The sequence below is a fragment of the Dendrobates tinctorius genome, unplaced genomic scaffold, assembly GCF_039654945.1.
Source record: "Dendrobates tinctorius isolate UK_male_01 unplaced genomic scaffold, ASM3965494v1 ptg000231l, whole genome shotgun sequence".
Lineage (NCBI taxonomy): Eukaryota > Metazoa > Chordata > Amphibia > Anura > Dendrobatidae > Dendrobates > Dendrobates tinctorius.
This window is the reverse complement of record NW_027361898.1, coordinates 24,352,162-24,368,174: the sequence shown is the minus strand read 5'-3', so window position 1 is coordinate 24,368,174 and position 16,013 is coordinate 24,352,162. Positions and strand designations below refer to the sequence as shown.

Genomic DNA, 16,013 nt, shown 5'->3' with positions numbered 1-16,013 from the left:
ATATCAGGAAGTCTCTGATGTCAGTGTGCACAGAATGCAGCGCTGACAGCTTATATGGCATGCAGGTCTGCATGCTATAGAAGCGATCAGGCTGCACAAAATGAGTGTCCAATAGCGGGACAGTGTAAAAGATAGAATGAAATTAAAAAAAATTAAATAATTGTAAAAATATTTTAAAAAATAATTTATTTTATCATTAAATCAATATTTGAATTAAAAAAAAAATCTAAACTATAAAAGTACACATTTAGTATTGTCGCGTCCGTAACGACCCGACATAAAACTGTCCCGCTAGTTAACCTCTTTAGTGAATACCATTAAAAAAAAAAAAAAACCCTTTATCATCATACCGCCGAACAAAGAGTGGAATAACTCACGATCAAATAGATGTATATAAAACGTGGTACCGCTGAAAACGTCATCTTGTCCCGCAAAAAACAAGATGCCATATAGCTCCATCACCGGAAAAATAAAAAAGTTTTAGATCTCAGAATAAAGCGATGCAAAAATAATTGTTTTCTATAAAATAGTTTTTATTGCATAAAAGCGGCAAAACATAAAAAAAATGATATAAATGAGGTATCGCTGTCATTGTACTGACCCGAAGAATAAAACTGCTTTATCATCAATTTTACCACACGCGGAGCTGTATAAACATCCCCCCCCCCCCCCCCCAAAAAAAAATAAATTAATGAATTGCTGTTTTTTGCTCATTCTATGTCCAAAAAATGGTACTAATAACGTCAACTCATCCCGCAAAAAACAAAACCTCACATGAAAATGGAAAAATTACAGCTCTCAAAATGTGGTGACGCAAAAACTATTTTTGGCAATAAAAAGCATCTTTTAGTGTGTGACACCCGCCAAACAAAAACTCGCTATAAATAGTAAATCAACCCCCCTTTATCACCCCCTTAGTTAGGGAAAAATAATAAAATAAAAAAAAAAATGTATTTATTTCCATTTTCCCATTAGGGTTGGGATTAGGGGTGTGTTGGGATTAGGGTTGGAGTTAGAATTGGGGGGGTTTCCACTGTTTAGGCACATCAGGGGCTTTCCAAACGCAACATGCATCTGATCTCAATTCCAGCCAATTTTGCGTTGAAAAAGTAAAACTGTGCCCCTTCCCTTCCGAGCTCTGCCATGCGCCCAAACAGTGGTTTACGCCCACATATGGGGTATCATCGTACTCAGGACAAGTTGCACAACTTGTGGGGTCAAATTTCTCCTGTTACCCTTGGCAAAATAAATCAAATTGGTTCTGAACTCATTTTTTTGTGAAAAAAAAAAATGTTTTTTATATTTTTAACATTCCAAAAATTCCTGTGAAGCACCTGAAGGGTTAATAAACTTCTTGAATGTGGTTTTGAGCACCTTCAGGGGTGCAGTTTTTAGAATGGTGTCACTTTTGGGTATTTTCTATCATATAGACCCCCTCAAAATGACTTCAAATGTGATGTGGTCCCTAAAAAAAAAAAAAAAAAAATTTGTTTTGTAAAAATGAGAACTCCCTGGTTAACTTTTAACCTTTATAACTTCCTAACAAAAAAAATTTTGGTTCCAAAATTGTGCTGATGTAAAGTAGACATGTGGGAAATGTTATTTATTAACTATTTTGTGTGATATATTTCTCGGTTTTAAGGGCATGAAAATTCAAAGTTGAAAAATTGAGAAATTTTCAAAATCTTTGCCAAATTTACATTTTTTTCACAAATAAATGCAAGTCATATCAAACAGAAATTGAAAATAAAAACGGTTGGGTCTGATGCCAGACCCAAGTGCCACCTACAGACACTAAACAAGAACTGGAGAAATCTCAGCCAGCGTGAGGGTGTATACTGCAGGGGAGGAGTTAACTTTTTTTCTGCGTTTACTTAATGTCCTCCTAGTGGCAAGCAGCATAACACCCACTGTCTGTGTCCCCCAATGAGGCGTAGGAGAAAGAAATTTTACCACTATCATGAAGTACAATACGTCAAAAGAAAACAATGTCAGAATCACCGGGATCCGTTGAAGCGTTCCAGAGTTATCACCTCATAAAGGGACAGTGGTCAGAATTGTAAAAATTGGCCTGGCCTTTAACATGCAAACCACCCTTGGGGGTAAAGGGGTTAAACAGCCGGATGTTACCATTTTACTACAGTAAATTTATCACTTAAATTTAAACATGAGCCACGTATGTGGGAGTCGGTATCATGGAAATTGAGGAGTCGGAATCAGAGGTTTGGCCTAACGACTCCACAGCCTTGTTCACGTGTCGGCTTATGCTCTGTCCCCTACTTCAGGCCACAACCTATATACCAATTCTGACACTTAATGCACAAAAATCACAAATCTTTTGTTGTCTCATGGTAGCCATACTCTGTCCAAATGCTCATTGAGCTGACCGTTACCTCTGCCAATCTCCCAATACGTCAACATGGATAGCTGAATAAGCTGCTGTCGGACACCCATCGAAGCGATGAATATCTGGAGAAGGAAAGGATTGGCATAGAGTTTGATCTACCTACCTGATCCTCATCTCTCCCCCACATTACCCGTTAGAGGAGCGCAACAAGATCCCACATATATTAATCAGCCAACAGGCGCTGTCAACCTTTGGTTATAATTTCTTACTTAAAAGTATGTATTTGTGGCTAAAAATAATTTCTTACAATTACGTTCCATTAAAAACTTTGCAGTTTGTCTTCTATTCGCACTTTGTTGCACTGTCTAATGTTAGAAAGAGTTAACAGAGAATCCGTCAGTCAGCAATCTAGAATTGTCCAACATGGGGTTTGCACAACTCCGTAGTCTCTTTCTGAGCTCTTCGGAGATGATTTAAAACAACAAAGTTAAATATGAAGGGACAAAAAGCCTGTAGGAGCAAAAGTGAGCAAAGCTTTTTTTTTTTTTATGAAAACACAATGCTAAAAAGGCTTTTAAACTCAAAAAGTTCCTAAACCCTCCTTTAATCCTAGAAGTCTAGTAATATAATAGTCTTCAATTTAACTGATGAGTTAATGGTGCAATAGAGCACTATATATGCTGGGGATAGCAGAAGTGTAGAAAGTGAAACAAGCCTAATAATTCCAATAGTATGGACTTGGACAAATTTATTTTGTCCACTTTTAATCGTAAAAACAGGACTAGAGCCCAGATGAAGCAGAGAGAATATGAAAAACTATTCCATAAAGACCCAGAACCATGAGTAGTAATGTAAGACATAGCCCATATGGAAAAAAAAATACCATAAATATATGTTTATTAAACATATAATGAATACCATAACCACAATATAACCAACCAAAGAAAGTATTCAAATAAAAGAGGGTACAAATAAAATACTTTATTGCTAAATAAAATATTACACAACAAATGAATGAATGCTAAAACATGATCACATGAAGGATAAAACAAAATATAAAATAACAAATCTATGAAGGGGGCAGGATATGTCAAATGAATTGCTAATTCATAAATAACAGAATATCTAATAGCAATAAGCACATTTCCAAAAATTGCTGTATACTGATAAGTGCCAATGAGATGAAAAAATATATGAATTCATTAGAAAAAGAACATAATGGATTAATAGTGAAATATTGCCTTGATGTTGATATATAAATTCGTAAATATAAGGAGAAAAAAAATGAAGACACAAATATACAGCAAGCAAAGTAAAAAATTAATGGGATAAGTACATCATAGAGGTAGAAATTTGCATTGGTAGCTGGAACAAGTGCATGGTGCAATCATAAACATAAGGCTGAAGGTGCAGCCAAAAAAATAGATAAAAATCCAGTTAAGATAATGCATAATAGTATGATGATACCGACCAAGATGACAAACCACTCACTCCAACGTGCATTTTGTTGTCACTTCGTCAGGGTTGGCATCATATTATGCATTATCTTCATTGAATTTTTATCTATTTTTTTGCCTGCACCTTCAGCCTTATGCTTGCACTATGCACTTTTGTACCCTCTTTTCTATAAAAACTTTCTTTGATTGGTAATATAAGACATGGCTGACAAAAAAGGTGCCGCTTCAGGAAAAATGCAGTTTTCGCCTGCCCTCATCTAACCGCCTGCTATGGGCTCATAAATAAAGCTCTTTATTCTGCAATCCAATAATCAATTATTGATACTGCTACTCTATGTAGTAACATATTTAGTCATGCATCACACATCAGATGCCAGCACACAAGAATTAAGTCACTGTGGTGGTGTTTTTTTTTAAAGGCAAAATTAAAATTACAGGCATTAACTTGCAAAATCAGATCTCGAACGTGTGTAGATATAACATTTGGTCACCCCTTCTCATATGCGGCCATCCGCAGATCACTTGTAAAAGGAATACCCGTAATTATGAATATATAGTGCTAAAAGAAAGCTTTACTATTATTATTATTATTATTAATAAATCTACAACACGAAATAGGTCAGATTAATCATTAAACTAATTTGCCTGTATAGTCAGATATTACAGCTTGACACCACAAAGTTTAGTTCACATATTATTAAAATCCTTACTTATAAAATTAAATATGTTTAAAGGTATGTTTCCACGGTCAGTTTCTGTATTTGTTTTAAAGTTTTCTTACCCTTCAACGCTGATTCTACTTGATGACTGTATAACCGGAGTACAGCGACAACAAACTCCATACATGTTGGTGCATTCGCTTAGGCCTGTTTCACACTTCCGTTTTTTCAAATCCATCAAAATCCGTTGTTTTCCGTAAAAAAACGGATCCGCCATTTTTTGCAGGATCCGTTTTTTTTTGTCCCATAGACTTCCATTACGGTTACCGCGGATCCGTCAAAAAAACGGATCCGTTTGCATCAGTTTCCGTCAAAAAAACGGAAACGGATCCGTTTGGCGGACACAAAAACGGAAGTGTGAAACAGGCCTTAGCATTCAGGCACATTTAGAGGGTCAGCATAGCCAAACATACATCCAAGACACTACAATGTAAGTTCTTTACCCCATGAATCCGAGGAAGTCCCATCCATTTCAATGCTCATGCCATTGCATCCACTTTAAAGTAAGGATGGTCAGATGTGACATCACATAAAAGGGCTGCTCAAACAATCATACATGTGTGAAACTGGTTAACTGCATTAAGGAGGTGCACTGGATGTAGCTAGGGAAAGAAACTAGCACTAGGTGGAAAATGTAACTGAACATAGGAAACTGCTGCAGTTTGGATGTGAAAGATGAAAATCCCATTTTTATATCGACAAGACAGTACCATCCTCTGTGTATGCCAAATGAACATAATGGGGCCTATTTCATATAATTTTAGGCTACGGTAATGTTATGTTATGTTCACATGTTGCGTTTTTGCGCGGGGGGGTACGCAAATTTTAAGATGTGTTTTACAGTAGCAGAAAAGTTTATGAGATTTCAGAAATCTCATGCACACACATTTGTTTATTTTCCTGACTGATTTGGAAAACTGCTGCGTTTTTGCAAACTGTGGCATGTCTCTTCAGCGTATTTGCAGCGTTTTTTCACCCACTGGAAACTGTTAAGTGCAAAAAGGCCGCAAATAACGCAGGTTATCAGTTTTTGGTGCAAAAACCTAAGGAAGTTAAATCACTATTGTTTAGGGACACTAAGCTTTATCAACAGGCACAGCCGAAAACAAAAACGCAGCAATAAAACCGCAGCAAGAAACGCGTTGTGTGAACATAGCCCAACACTTTCCATTACTAGTAGTGAAATCATTCCTGAGCTGTTCAAGTTTCTGCAACTATATCAAACTTTCACTACTTTTAAACACTAAAAGCGTAAAATGAAGGAAAGTAGAAAAGCTCCTTAGGAGAGGCTAGTTTCCACTCCATACAAAGGTCAAGGAAGTTGGCAACCTGTCAGTCAGAACTGTGGTTTTCTTTTAACCAGGATTTGAACAGTCTCTGTAATGGAATCTAACTTATGATCTTTAATTAAAGAAGGGAATTATGCTCAGCATATGAAAGTATTAGATCTAATGGCTCTGACTACATGTTTAGTTGCACATGGGTATCAACAATTTACTCTGATGTAAAAAAGAATGTTACCACTACCTTCATATTTGAAAACATGCTAAGGCTATTTCTTCGCTTGTCTCCAATTTTTTTTTATTTTTAAAACAAAGTGCCAGCCTTGAAAAATCTAGCTTAGGCATGGTATACAAATCAGGCTGGAAGTGAGCATCTTTTAGTACAGTCTGATTTGCACATGGTTCCTGCACTAGATTTACCAGACAGACAATCGCCTATACAGGCATATCCACCACATCCATATGTTGGGAGGGGGGCATGCTGACGTAACAGTTTTAACTAAGTTTTGGACCAGAAATAGGACCAAATTTTGGAAAAAAAATCCATACGGGCTCCTCAATCACAGTGCCATAGAGTCTTATGCAGGAGAATCAGGCAGAACTGGGAATGACACTAGGATCAAACTCCGAGTGTCACAGTACTGATGAGAATCACAGCACAGGTACTGAGAAGACAGAACTTAATTACTCCATCTTCTCCATAGTCTCTGTACACGAACATTGGACTGCACGCAGATGACAAATCTCTTGGCAGTATAATAAAAAAGCAGGTTTTGCTGACTTTTGCTGCTTTTCTTGTTGTGCTTTTCAGTATGCCCAAGTTAAGCTTTGCTTCCACCATACAAGCAGGAACAATGAATGCAAGACGTATGTAACACCATAAAACATATTGGGAAAAAAAGGGCAATTTGAACAAATTAAAATGTGTAAAAAGATTTATGTCTGGGGAAAAAAGTGACTATTCTGAACAAGAGAGTTCATGAAAAATAATACATAACTGCAGATGTAATAACAGTAGGGGGAGTGGAATTGGTCAGGAATTTTTTACCTAACACATTGGCAGTTCATTTTGTAGGTGGACACTGTTTACTTTCTCACATGGGTCATCTCTTGAGTTTGTCAGGTACTATTCAATTTCACACATTGGTCAGGCATTCTTTACTTTTAAACAATGGGCATTGAGATGATCAGGCAATGTTTACTTCAACACATGATAAATTTAATGAAACTGTACTGATCCCATCTGCCATTCTCAGATGAAGAAACCAACACATTCTGGTTTAAACTTGAGAAAAATCACAAAAATCCATGTTTCAGACCCTGCTTTATCGGCTTTTTTTTCACTAAAAACAAAGCAAAAACTGATGGCAACTTTTATTGCTGCTTTTTTGGAACTTACCCATTGCTTTCTATGGGTGAAAAAATGCTGCAAAAAAATGCTGAATTGACATGCTGCAGTTTTCCAATTAGGTCGGGAAAAACCTGTGTGCATGAGATTTCTGAATTATCATAGCTTTTGTTGGTACTTTAAAAAGCAGCTTTTAATTTGAAGACAGAAAAACTAAATAAAATTCACTGCGCTTATGTTCAAAAAACCAAAACAAAACTAATTGTGTAACAGAAAATGATTATACCGTAGAGATACTCTAAATATTGACCCCTCACTGCTGTTGCCAAATAGCGGTAAGTTTAGGCACTTACCGTACTTGTAAATAGATGCCAGGTGAAGTTGCTGGGCAAAGTTGCTATGTTTCGCTGTTAGACAATATACCGCCATGTAGCATCAAGGAACGCGCTCCCAGTGTGCCGCTAATAGCTGCCGCTAAAACTGACATGCGGGGGATGAGGACGGGGAGCGTTAAGAAGCAGAAGTTGACGGCGGGCTCCGGCCGAAGCACCGCCGCCCACACACTGCAAGACGCAGGAAGCTGGGGGCGTGACGTCACGTAGCTGGCTGCTGGGCTGGACGGGTAGTGCTGTGGGTCAATGCTAAACGATGCGTTTCGAGGGATGCGGTCCCTTTTCATCAAGGTTACGCGTCGTTTAGCATTGACCCACAGCACTTCTGCTTCTTAACGCTCCCCGACCTCAACCCCCGCATGTCAGTTTAACGCCAGCAATCAGCAGCACACTGGGAGCGCATTCCTTGATGCTACATGGCGGTATATTGTCTAACAGCGGAACATAGCAACTTTGCCAAGCAACTTCACCAGGCATCTATTTACAAGTGCTTAAACTTACTGCTATTTGGCAACAGCAGTGAGGGGTCAATATTTAGAGTATCTCTGGTATAATCATTTTCTGTTACACAATTAGTTTTGTTTTGGTTTTTTGAACATAAGCGCAGTGAATTTTATTTAGTTTTTCTGTCTATAACCTATGTAACAGGACTTGCACAGTGACTGTTTTCACTTGCAGCTATTTTAGTAGTCTTTTATTTTAAGGTGGAGAGCCAGTGGGTATAATTGATTGTTTTATCAGCTTTTAATTTGCATAAAGAACACAGCAAACACACAATGTGTGAACATAGCCTAAGAACTGACAAACTAAAAAAAAAAAAGAATATTTTTTTAAACTGAGTGACTAACCCAAAGTTCCCTCTAATCTACCTTAATCCTTCCCACAGCCAATAATTAAAAAAAAGGAAATGCATGGACAAGAAAGTTTCAAAAAATTTATTGCAACCATAAAAGCAAAATGCATTAATACACCATCAACCTCATTAGAACTGATGAGGTAACATAAAACAATCCCAAAAGGAAAAACAACAAAAATATAAACAGAAAATAAAGTTTAAATCACACATGTGGGAGCATAGCACTGCATCATCAACTAAATTACAGAAGCACTGAAATCTAAATGTGGCTTACTTAAAATGGATCAAATGGATGCATGAACTAGCAGTCCCTGTGTCACTGACATTTGACTGTAAGCAGGTTTTCTCCAGCAGGCTGCTCAGTTTTTCCATCATCAGTCCAAACAGAGACACCTTGAAACCCCACTGTCCAGAAACAAGGTCCCTGGTTCATTAACACAATACTGGTTTACTGAAGTACATGCAAGCATAATGTGAATTTTTTGAAGGAGAAATCTTAAAGACTTACATTCCCAATATTTTTTTTGTGTAACTTGGCATCACTAAATATATAGTCAGGACACCTGTTTTCACATCACTCCTTAGGGTATGTGCACACGTTGCAGATTCATCTGCGGATCCGCAGCGGATTTGGCCCTGCAGATTCACAGCAGTTTTCCATGGGATGTACAATACCATGTTATCCTAAGGAAAACAAAAACCGCTGTGCACATGCGAAAATTCCACACGGAAACGCAGCGATTTTCTGCAGCATGTCAATTCTTTGTGCGGATTCCGCAGCGTTTTTACACCCATTCCATTATAGGAATCCGCAGGTGTAAAAACGCAGGCGAAATCCACACAAACGCCGCTAGAAATCCGCAGGAAATCAGCAGTAAATCCGCAGGTGAAACACAGGCATTTTGACCTGCGGATTCTGCGCGGAGAAATCCGCACACGAATCCGCAACGTGTACACATACCCTTAAGAAAAAGGTTCTAGACTGTATCAAGCAATCCAAGTAATACACTTGAAATGCTCGCAGAATATTTTTGGGGAAGTAGCATGGCTGATAGAGGCCTAAACTGAGACATTGCAATGAGTTCATGTTAGGAGTAAAAGAAAAGCTTATGTGCTGTCATTCTCAAACATCTTTCGGTTGCAAGCTTTATCCCCCTTTTATCTAAAGCCTTCCAAATAATTTCTGTACTATTAAAACGTGACTTCCTTAAAGGAAGTTTATGATGTGTCAAGGTAATAGTCCTAATAATAATCCAGTTTGAATCAGCTGTGCTGTGCTCCCATAATGTAAAATCAACTCTATAGAAACAAGTAAAAAAAGCCAGCATCTTTAGCAGTTGTGCAAGATAAACATATCAACCTTTTTCTCATTCATCAATTACACTTCAGGAGAGCTGCTAAGAGCGCTATAGGAAAGGCAGAATCTAGTTTTAGAACGCTATGTCTTTATATTGCATTTAAGTTTCATTTTTCTTCTTTTAAAATCTAGCAGCAGACACATGTAATGTCTCAGAAGCAACATGCTCCTGAACATTACTCAATATAGGTAAATTCTTAGGCTACATTTTACAGACTGGCCGGCCATCAACCAACCAGAAAAACTGAACAATAAATATTATTCATAATATCATATTTAAAAAAAAAAAAAAAAAAAACACCGAAAGCAGAAAATGGATTGTGAGTAACATACAGGTCAGTCTTTTGCATCATATTCACTTTCGGCTCAAAGATCTACAAATCACGTTTTCAGAAGTGGTTTGTGAGACATTATTGAGATATGTGCAAAACCCAGTTCTGGTGACTGTCCCCTAAGTGTATGTTTACCTCTAATGCTCCGCACCATAAAAATGTATTCCAGTTATCGTTTCTTCGTCTTGTAAACATTTGTATAGAATACTAAAACTAATGCAACCTGGCTCAACAATTAAATGTGGATGTGTGCACTGGACTGATCGCCTCATTTCTCCATGTGGGAAAAAAAAAAACCTGGATGTGTTGTTGCTTGCACTGGTATTGATCTCCAGAGTGGGGCAAGCTTTCTTCATTTAAGCATATCACTAACTTTTGTCAAGCTGGACGGCCCATTTAAGCTGGAATAATCAAGTGTGAATTTACTAAATTCACAGCTATAGTAAATGCAAGCCAGATCTGATCAGCAGTTACCTGTTACAGAGGTGGTAATTTCTTCTAGAGCTGTAGGTTGCAGTACTGTGCTGTGCTGAAAATCTAACTCATGCTCCAGATTTTGTGGGTGCAAGTGGCATTATTTAATAGTCTTACTTCTCCTTTTATACATATGAAAAATGACTGATTTGTACAGTGACATGTAAAAGAAGAATACGTTTTACAAGGGTATAGATAGGAGTAGTGACATTTCACCACACAGCCAAAAAACAGTGCCACTGTTTCCTATGATCACAGTGTCCGTCCCATTCACTTTAAAAGGAATCTGTCACTTTTTTTGGCCTTTCAGCTGCCGGCATAAACATCGGGGGCTTATCTACAGCATTCTGTAACGCTGTAGATAAGCCTCCGATGTAACCTGAAAGAGAAGAAAAACACGTTATATTATACTCACGGAGGTGGGCGGTCCGATGGGTGTCGCCGTCCTGTCCGGCGCCTCCTTTATTCATGCGCCGACATCCTTTTTCCCCCGTCCTGAAATGGCTCCGGCGCAGGCGCATTGCTCTGCCCTGTTGAGGGCAGAGTAGAGTCTTGCAGTGCGCAGGCGTCGGGAGAGGTCTGGCGCCTGCGCACTGCACATTTCTGCTCTGCCCTCAACAGGGCAGAGCAATGCGCCGGAGCCAGAGCCATTTCACGACGGGAAAAGAGGACGTCAGCGCATTTAGAAGGGAGGCGTCGGACCGGACTGCCCACCTCGGTGTTTATAATATAACTTTTTTCTTCTCTTTCAGGTTACAGCGGGAGCTTATCTACAGCATTACAGAATTCTGTAGATAAGCCCCCGATGTCCAATGTCTATGCCGGCAGCTAATAGGGCAAAAAAAGGGTGACAAATTTCCTTTAATAGTGTAGTGCTGCAAACCACAGATAACAGGGCAACATTTCAGGAGAGGTCAAAATATACATGTCCTACAAATCCTTGAGGATAATCTGACACAATTTTATCCCTAAAGGATTATTTATGAAAAATTAAAACAAAAAAAAAAAAAAAAATTCTGTATGCGTTTTATGTCCAGGCCACTCATGTGGTGCTCAACTCCAGCACTGTCTCTGTGGCCGCTCATGCCAAACTTCCTCTGTGCCTCATCTCCATGGCTGCTCAAGCACAGATACCTCCATGTGCCCCGCCCCCATGACCACTCATGCACAGCTCCCTCTATGTGCCCCTTCTCTGTGGTCACTCTTGCACAGCTCCCTCTATGTGCCCCTTCTGTGGCCACTCATGCACAGCTCCCTCTATGCGCCCCTTCTCTGTGCTACTCATGCATAGCTCCCTCTTTGTACCCCTTCTCTGTGGTCACTAATGCACAGCTCCCTCTATGTGCCCCTTCTCTGTGGCCATTCATGCAAAGCTCCTTCTATGTGCACCTTCTCTGTGGTCACTCATGCACAGCTCCCTCTATGCGCCCCTTCTCTGTGGTCACTCATGCACAGCTCCCTCTATGTGCCGATTGTCTGTGGCCATTCATGCACTGCTCCCTCTATGTGCCCCTTGTCTGTGGCCGCTCATGCACTGCTCCCTCTAAGGGCCCCTTCTCTGTGGCCGCTCATGCACTGCTCCCTCTATGTGCCCCTTCTCTGTGGCCGCTCATGCACAGCTCCCTCTATGTGCCCCTTCTCTGGGGCCACTCATGCACAGCTCCCTCTATGTGCCCCTTCTCTGTGGCCACTCATGCACAGCTCCCTCTATGTGCCCCTTCTCTGTGGCCACTCATGCACTGCTCCCTCTATGTGCCCCTTCTCTGTGGCCGCTCATGCACTGCTCCCTCTATGTGCCCCTTCTCTGTGGCCGCTCATGCACAGCTCCCTCTATGTGCCCCTTCTCTGTGGCCACTCATGCACAGCTCCATGTGTCCCTTCTCTGTGGCCACTCATGCACTGCTCCCTCTTTGTGCCCCTTCTCTGTGGCCACTAATGCACAGCTCCCTCTATGTGCCCCTTCTCTGTGGCCACGCATACACTGCTCCCTCTATGTGCCCCTTCTCTGTGGTCACTAATGCACAGCTCCCTCTTTGTGCCCCTTCTCTGTGGCCACTCATGCACAGCTCCCTCTTTGTGCCCCTTCTGTGGCCACTCATGCACAGCTCCCTCTTTGTGCCCCTTCTCTGTGGCCACTCATGCACAGCTCCCTCTTTGTGCCCCTTCTCTGTGGCCACTCATACACTGCTCCCTCTATGTGCCCCTTCTCTGTGGCAGCTCATGCACTGCTCGCTCTATGTGCCCCTTCTCTGTGGCCGCTCATGCACAGCTCCCTCTATGGGCCCTGTCTCTGTGGCCACTCATGCACTGCTCGATCTATGTGCCCCTTCTCTGTGGCCGCTCATGCACAGGTCCCTCTATGGGCCCTGTCTCCGTGGTCGCTCTTGCACAGCTCCCTCTGTGGGAAGTGAGTAAACAGAGGAAAACACTTGTTCAGAGGTTTCCATAACGGCAATATACAAGCACATTTTTCCACCAATAGTTAAGATGGGGGTCAATTAACCCTCAAATCAATACTTACAGGACAGTGTGCCAGTTCACTTTCACAAAACAGTGACTTTGAATGTGTGAATGGTAATGATAGACACTCAGTAAAAGAGGCAACACTGAGCAGACGAGTGTCAGCTCGGCAGGATGTGTGCGGGTTCTTATGCAGCAATATGTCAGACAAAGCCGGTTACCTCTTGTGCCATTGGTGCAGTAGCAGCTCGAACATGTTACTTGATAGGCAAACGCACTTTTCCCGCTCAGATATTGGACACAGTTGGACTTAAAGCTTCAATGCTATAAGTTAGCACCGCTTACGCTTGTTGCTTTGTATCAAGAGTACATCCTTCCATTAATAATGAGCAGAAAGAGGTTTGTACCATCAGTGGAGAATGAAGCCAACATGATTTTCAGCATTTACTGGAAATAAATCAATTCGGCAATTGCCAATACTAGTCTACCTCAACTCCCTCTAAACGTTACCATTCTGTTCTCCATTCTCAGCAGAGAGTCACCTTTCTCTTTGAGGGTTAGGAAATGGCTTCGCTCATTCACATACACCCTCACTCTCACCCAATTCGTACTTTATCCACCAGGCTGGTAGATATTCTACAGGGTTTTGGGCTTTTTCGATGCCAGGATATGCCATTACTTTATAATTGGAGGGTTCTAACTTTTAGGACCACTAAAGAGCAGCACTCGCTGTAGGACGGGTATGTAAAGGACCGCAGCTTGACTAAGTGAATGGGGGGGCTAGACATGTGTTCCCTTCATTCTTAGTGTCAGAAGGGACACCCAGAAGTATTGTTAAAATTTATCAGATCAACTACTTTTGAAAAAAGGGAAACCATCAGTCATTTTGTTGAATAGAGCTTCATGTCAATAGCCTTACTGCTGGCGTCCTAAATCTGTGGCTTTCAAGAACCCTGGAAAACTGTCTAGGAAGGGTAAGGGGGTGGGGTGTTAAGAAAAACAAATCGGTAAAAAAATTAAAAAAAAAAATGTGCAGGACTCGAGTAGAACAGTGTTTATAGTCTGAGCATATGAGCCATAGACAGAGCATATGAGCCATAGACACAACTGGACATTTTTAACCAAGGCTACTTGCAAAGTTTTCTTGTTTCCATATATTTTGTATGCATTAGGGCAATAACACTGGTTGCACGAGTGCATACCCTTTAAGGCTGAATGTGTGAGGACAGATCCACATAAGTCATGGTAAAAAAGCATACCAAAAGGGTTCTAAAATAGCTTTAATCATACACTAATTTTCTAAATAAAAAAAGAATATATATATTTTGGATAGCTTGCATAATAAAATGCTGCCATAATAATCAATATGCCCATAATCTGTACAACTCGTGGGCATAAAACGAAACGGCAGAGTAGCTGTTGATCAAACTCCCTTGCATTTTAGGGCAGGATTGATTGTGTGTCAAACCATAAAGTCTCTTTCAGAGGAAGTAAAACTGAGCAAAGAAATTTAAGGACCAAATTTACCACTCAAACTTACATACGTCAACAGCCAATAAGGCAAGAGTTTCAAAAACAGATTAACAATTCAAAAATTGTTTCCTAGAACAGTAATCTCAATCCTTCAAGTCATTGCTTTCAACCAACAAAAAATGGCTTCCCAAAGAAAAATATGAAGACAAACAACAGTACACTGCTGTGTATTTATAACACACCCTATGCAAGGTGTGTGAACACTTTATAGATTTATTTTTTCATTGGTTTTCTGGTTTTTGGCCTTGCTTTGTTGGCCACTCGGTCAAACTTGAGATTAGCCTTGGATCGAGTCTTTAAAAGGCAGGAAGTCCGGGTTTGTACAACCTGCTTGCTCTTCCGTTGCTTTGCTTTGGACCCACGCTTAGGGTGTGTTATAATCTTTTTTAAGTCCGTATGGTTGGAATCATACCTATTCTCTGGATCATCGTCATCATCTTCGTCCTCATCCTCCACATCACGAGTAGCAGATTTTGTTCCTGCTTCATCACCTGAAACAGCAAAGCTTTATTAATATATAAAAAGGAGACAATAAAAAAGACCAATAAACCAATAACACTACTGGTAATGCCCCATTTTATTTCATCAAAGCTTTGGAGGCAGATTCTTATGCCGATCAGCATCCAAGCCCATAGATCTTAACAGCTCATTTATGTATAAGAAAAACATGGATCTCTCTGTAATAAGACATCAGATTGCAGATCAGATATTTTAGTCAGGTTCCTATTCACTACATGCCCAAATAGATGGCCTAAGAGGGTGATCCTACTGACAGATTCCCTTTAAACCAGATTATTTTCACCACTCTGTTTTTACATGCAAGCTGTGGGAGGGAGTGAACAGAAAAAAAAATCCCTTACATTTACATGGGTTTTTTTTTTTTTTAACTCATTTAATATTTGAAAAAATTGTTTATTTTCAATGTATGTTTAAAATAAAGAAAATGCTTTTAATATTCATGAACTTTATTTTACATTTCTTCTACTCTGGAAATTGTACATTCAGCAGTCTGTGGTACAATATGTCAGTCACCTTCATCTGTGGCAGTGCTTAATAGAAGACAAGTGTGAAAGTGACAACAGATCAACACCCCACACTGATGGGCAATATGGGGTGGCAGGAGGTGGTCCACGATCACTAAAAGAGCAGAGAGACATCCATGGATGTCAGTCCAATATCAGAACGCAATGCACCGACTGGAAGCGGGTTTTCCCAACCAGAGTGGCAGCCTTAGAAATTATATAAAGCTGTCACGCTCGGGTTGGGAGACCTGCAGCCAGTCCGTGTATTAGCAGTCGGTGCTCAGATTGACTGACAGGGACATTTGAATGAGCACTAAGGAGTAACAATGCACTAATTGGAGTGAACTGCAGCCCAGTCAGTTGCAGGCAGGAAATATATATACCAGAGTCTGCTTTCACTGTACATGGAGTGGACTTATCTACTGAGCCTGCT

General features: G+C 40.2%; 1 protein-coding gene across 1 annotated transcript in view; it reads right to left on the bottom strand.

Moving 5' to 3' along the window:
- The window catches only part of ATRX (ATRX chromatin remodeler), a 348,862-nt gene that overhangs the window by 238,511 nt on the left and 94,338 nt on the right, over window positions 1–16,013 (bottom strand). The window contains exon 11 of the mRNA XM_073556201.1: window positions 14,971–15,049. Coding sequence (XP_073412302.1) covers window positions 14,971–15,049 — 79 coding nt within the window. The remainder of the gene's footprint in view (window positions 1–14,970; window positions 15,050–16,013) is intronic.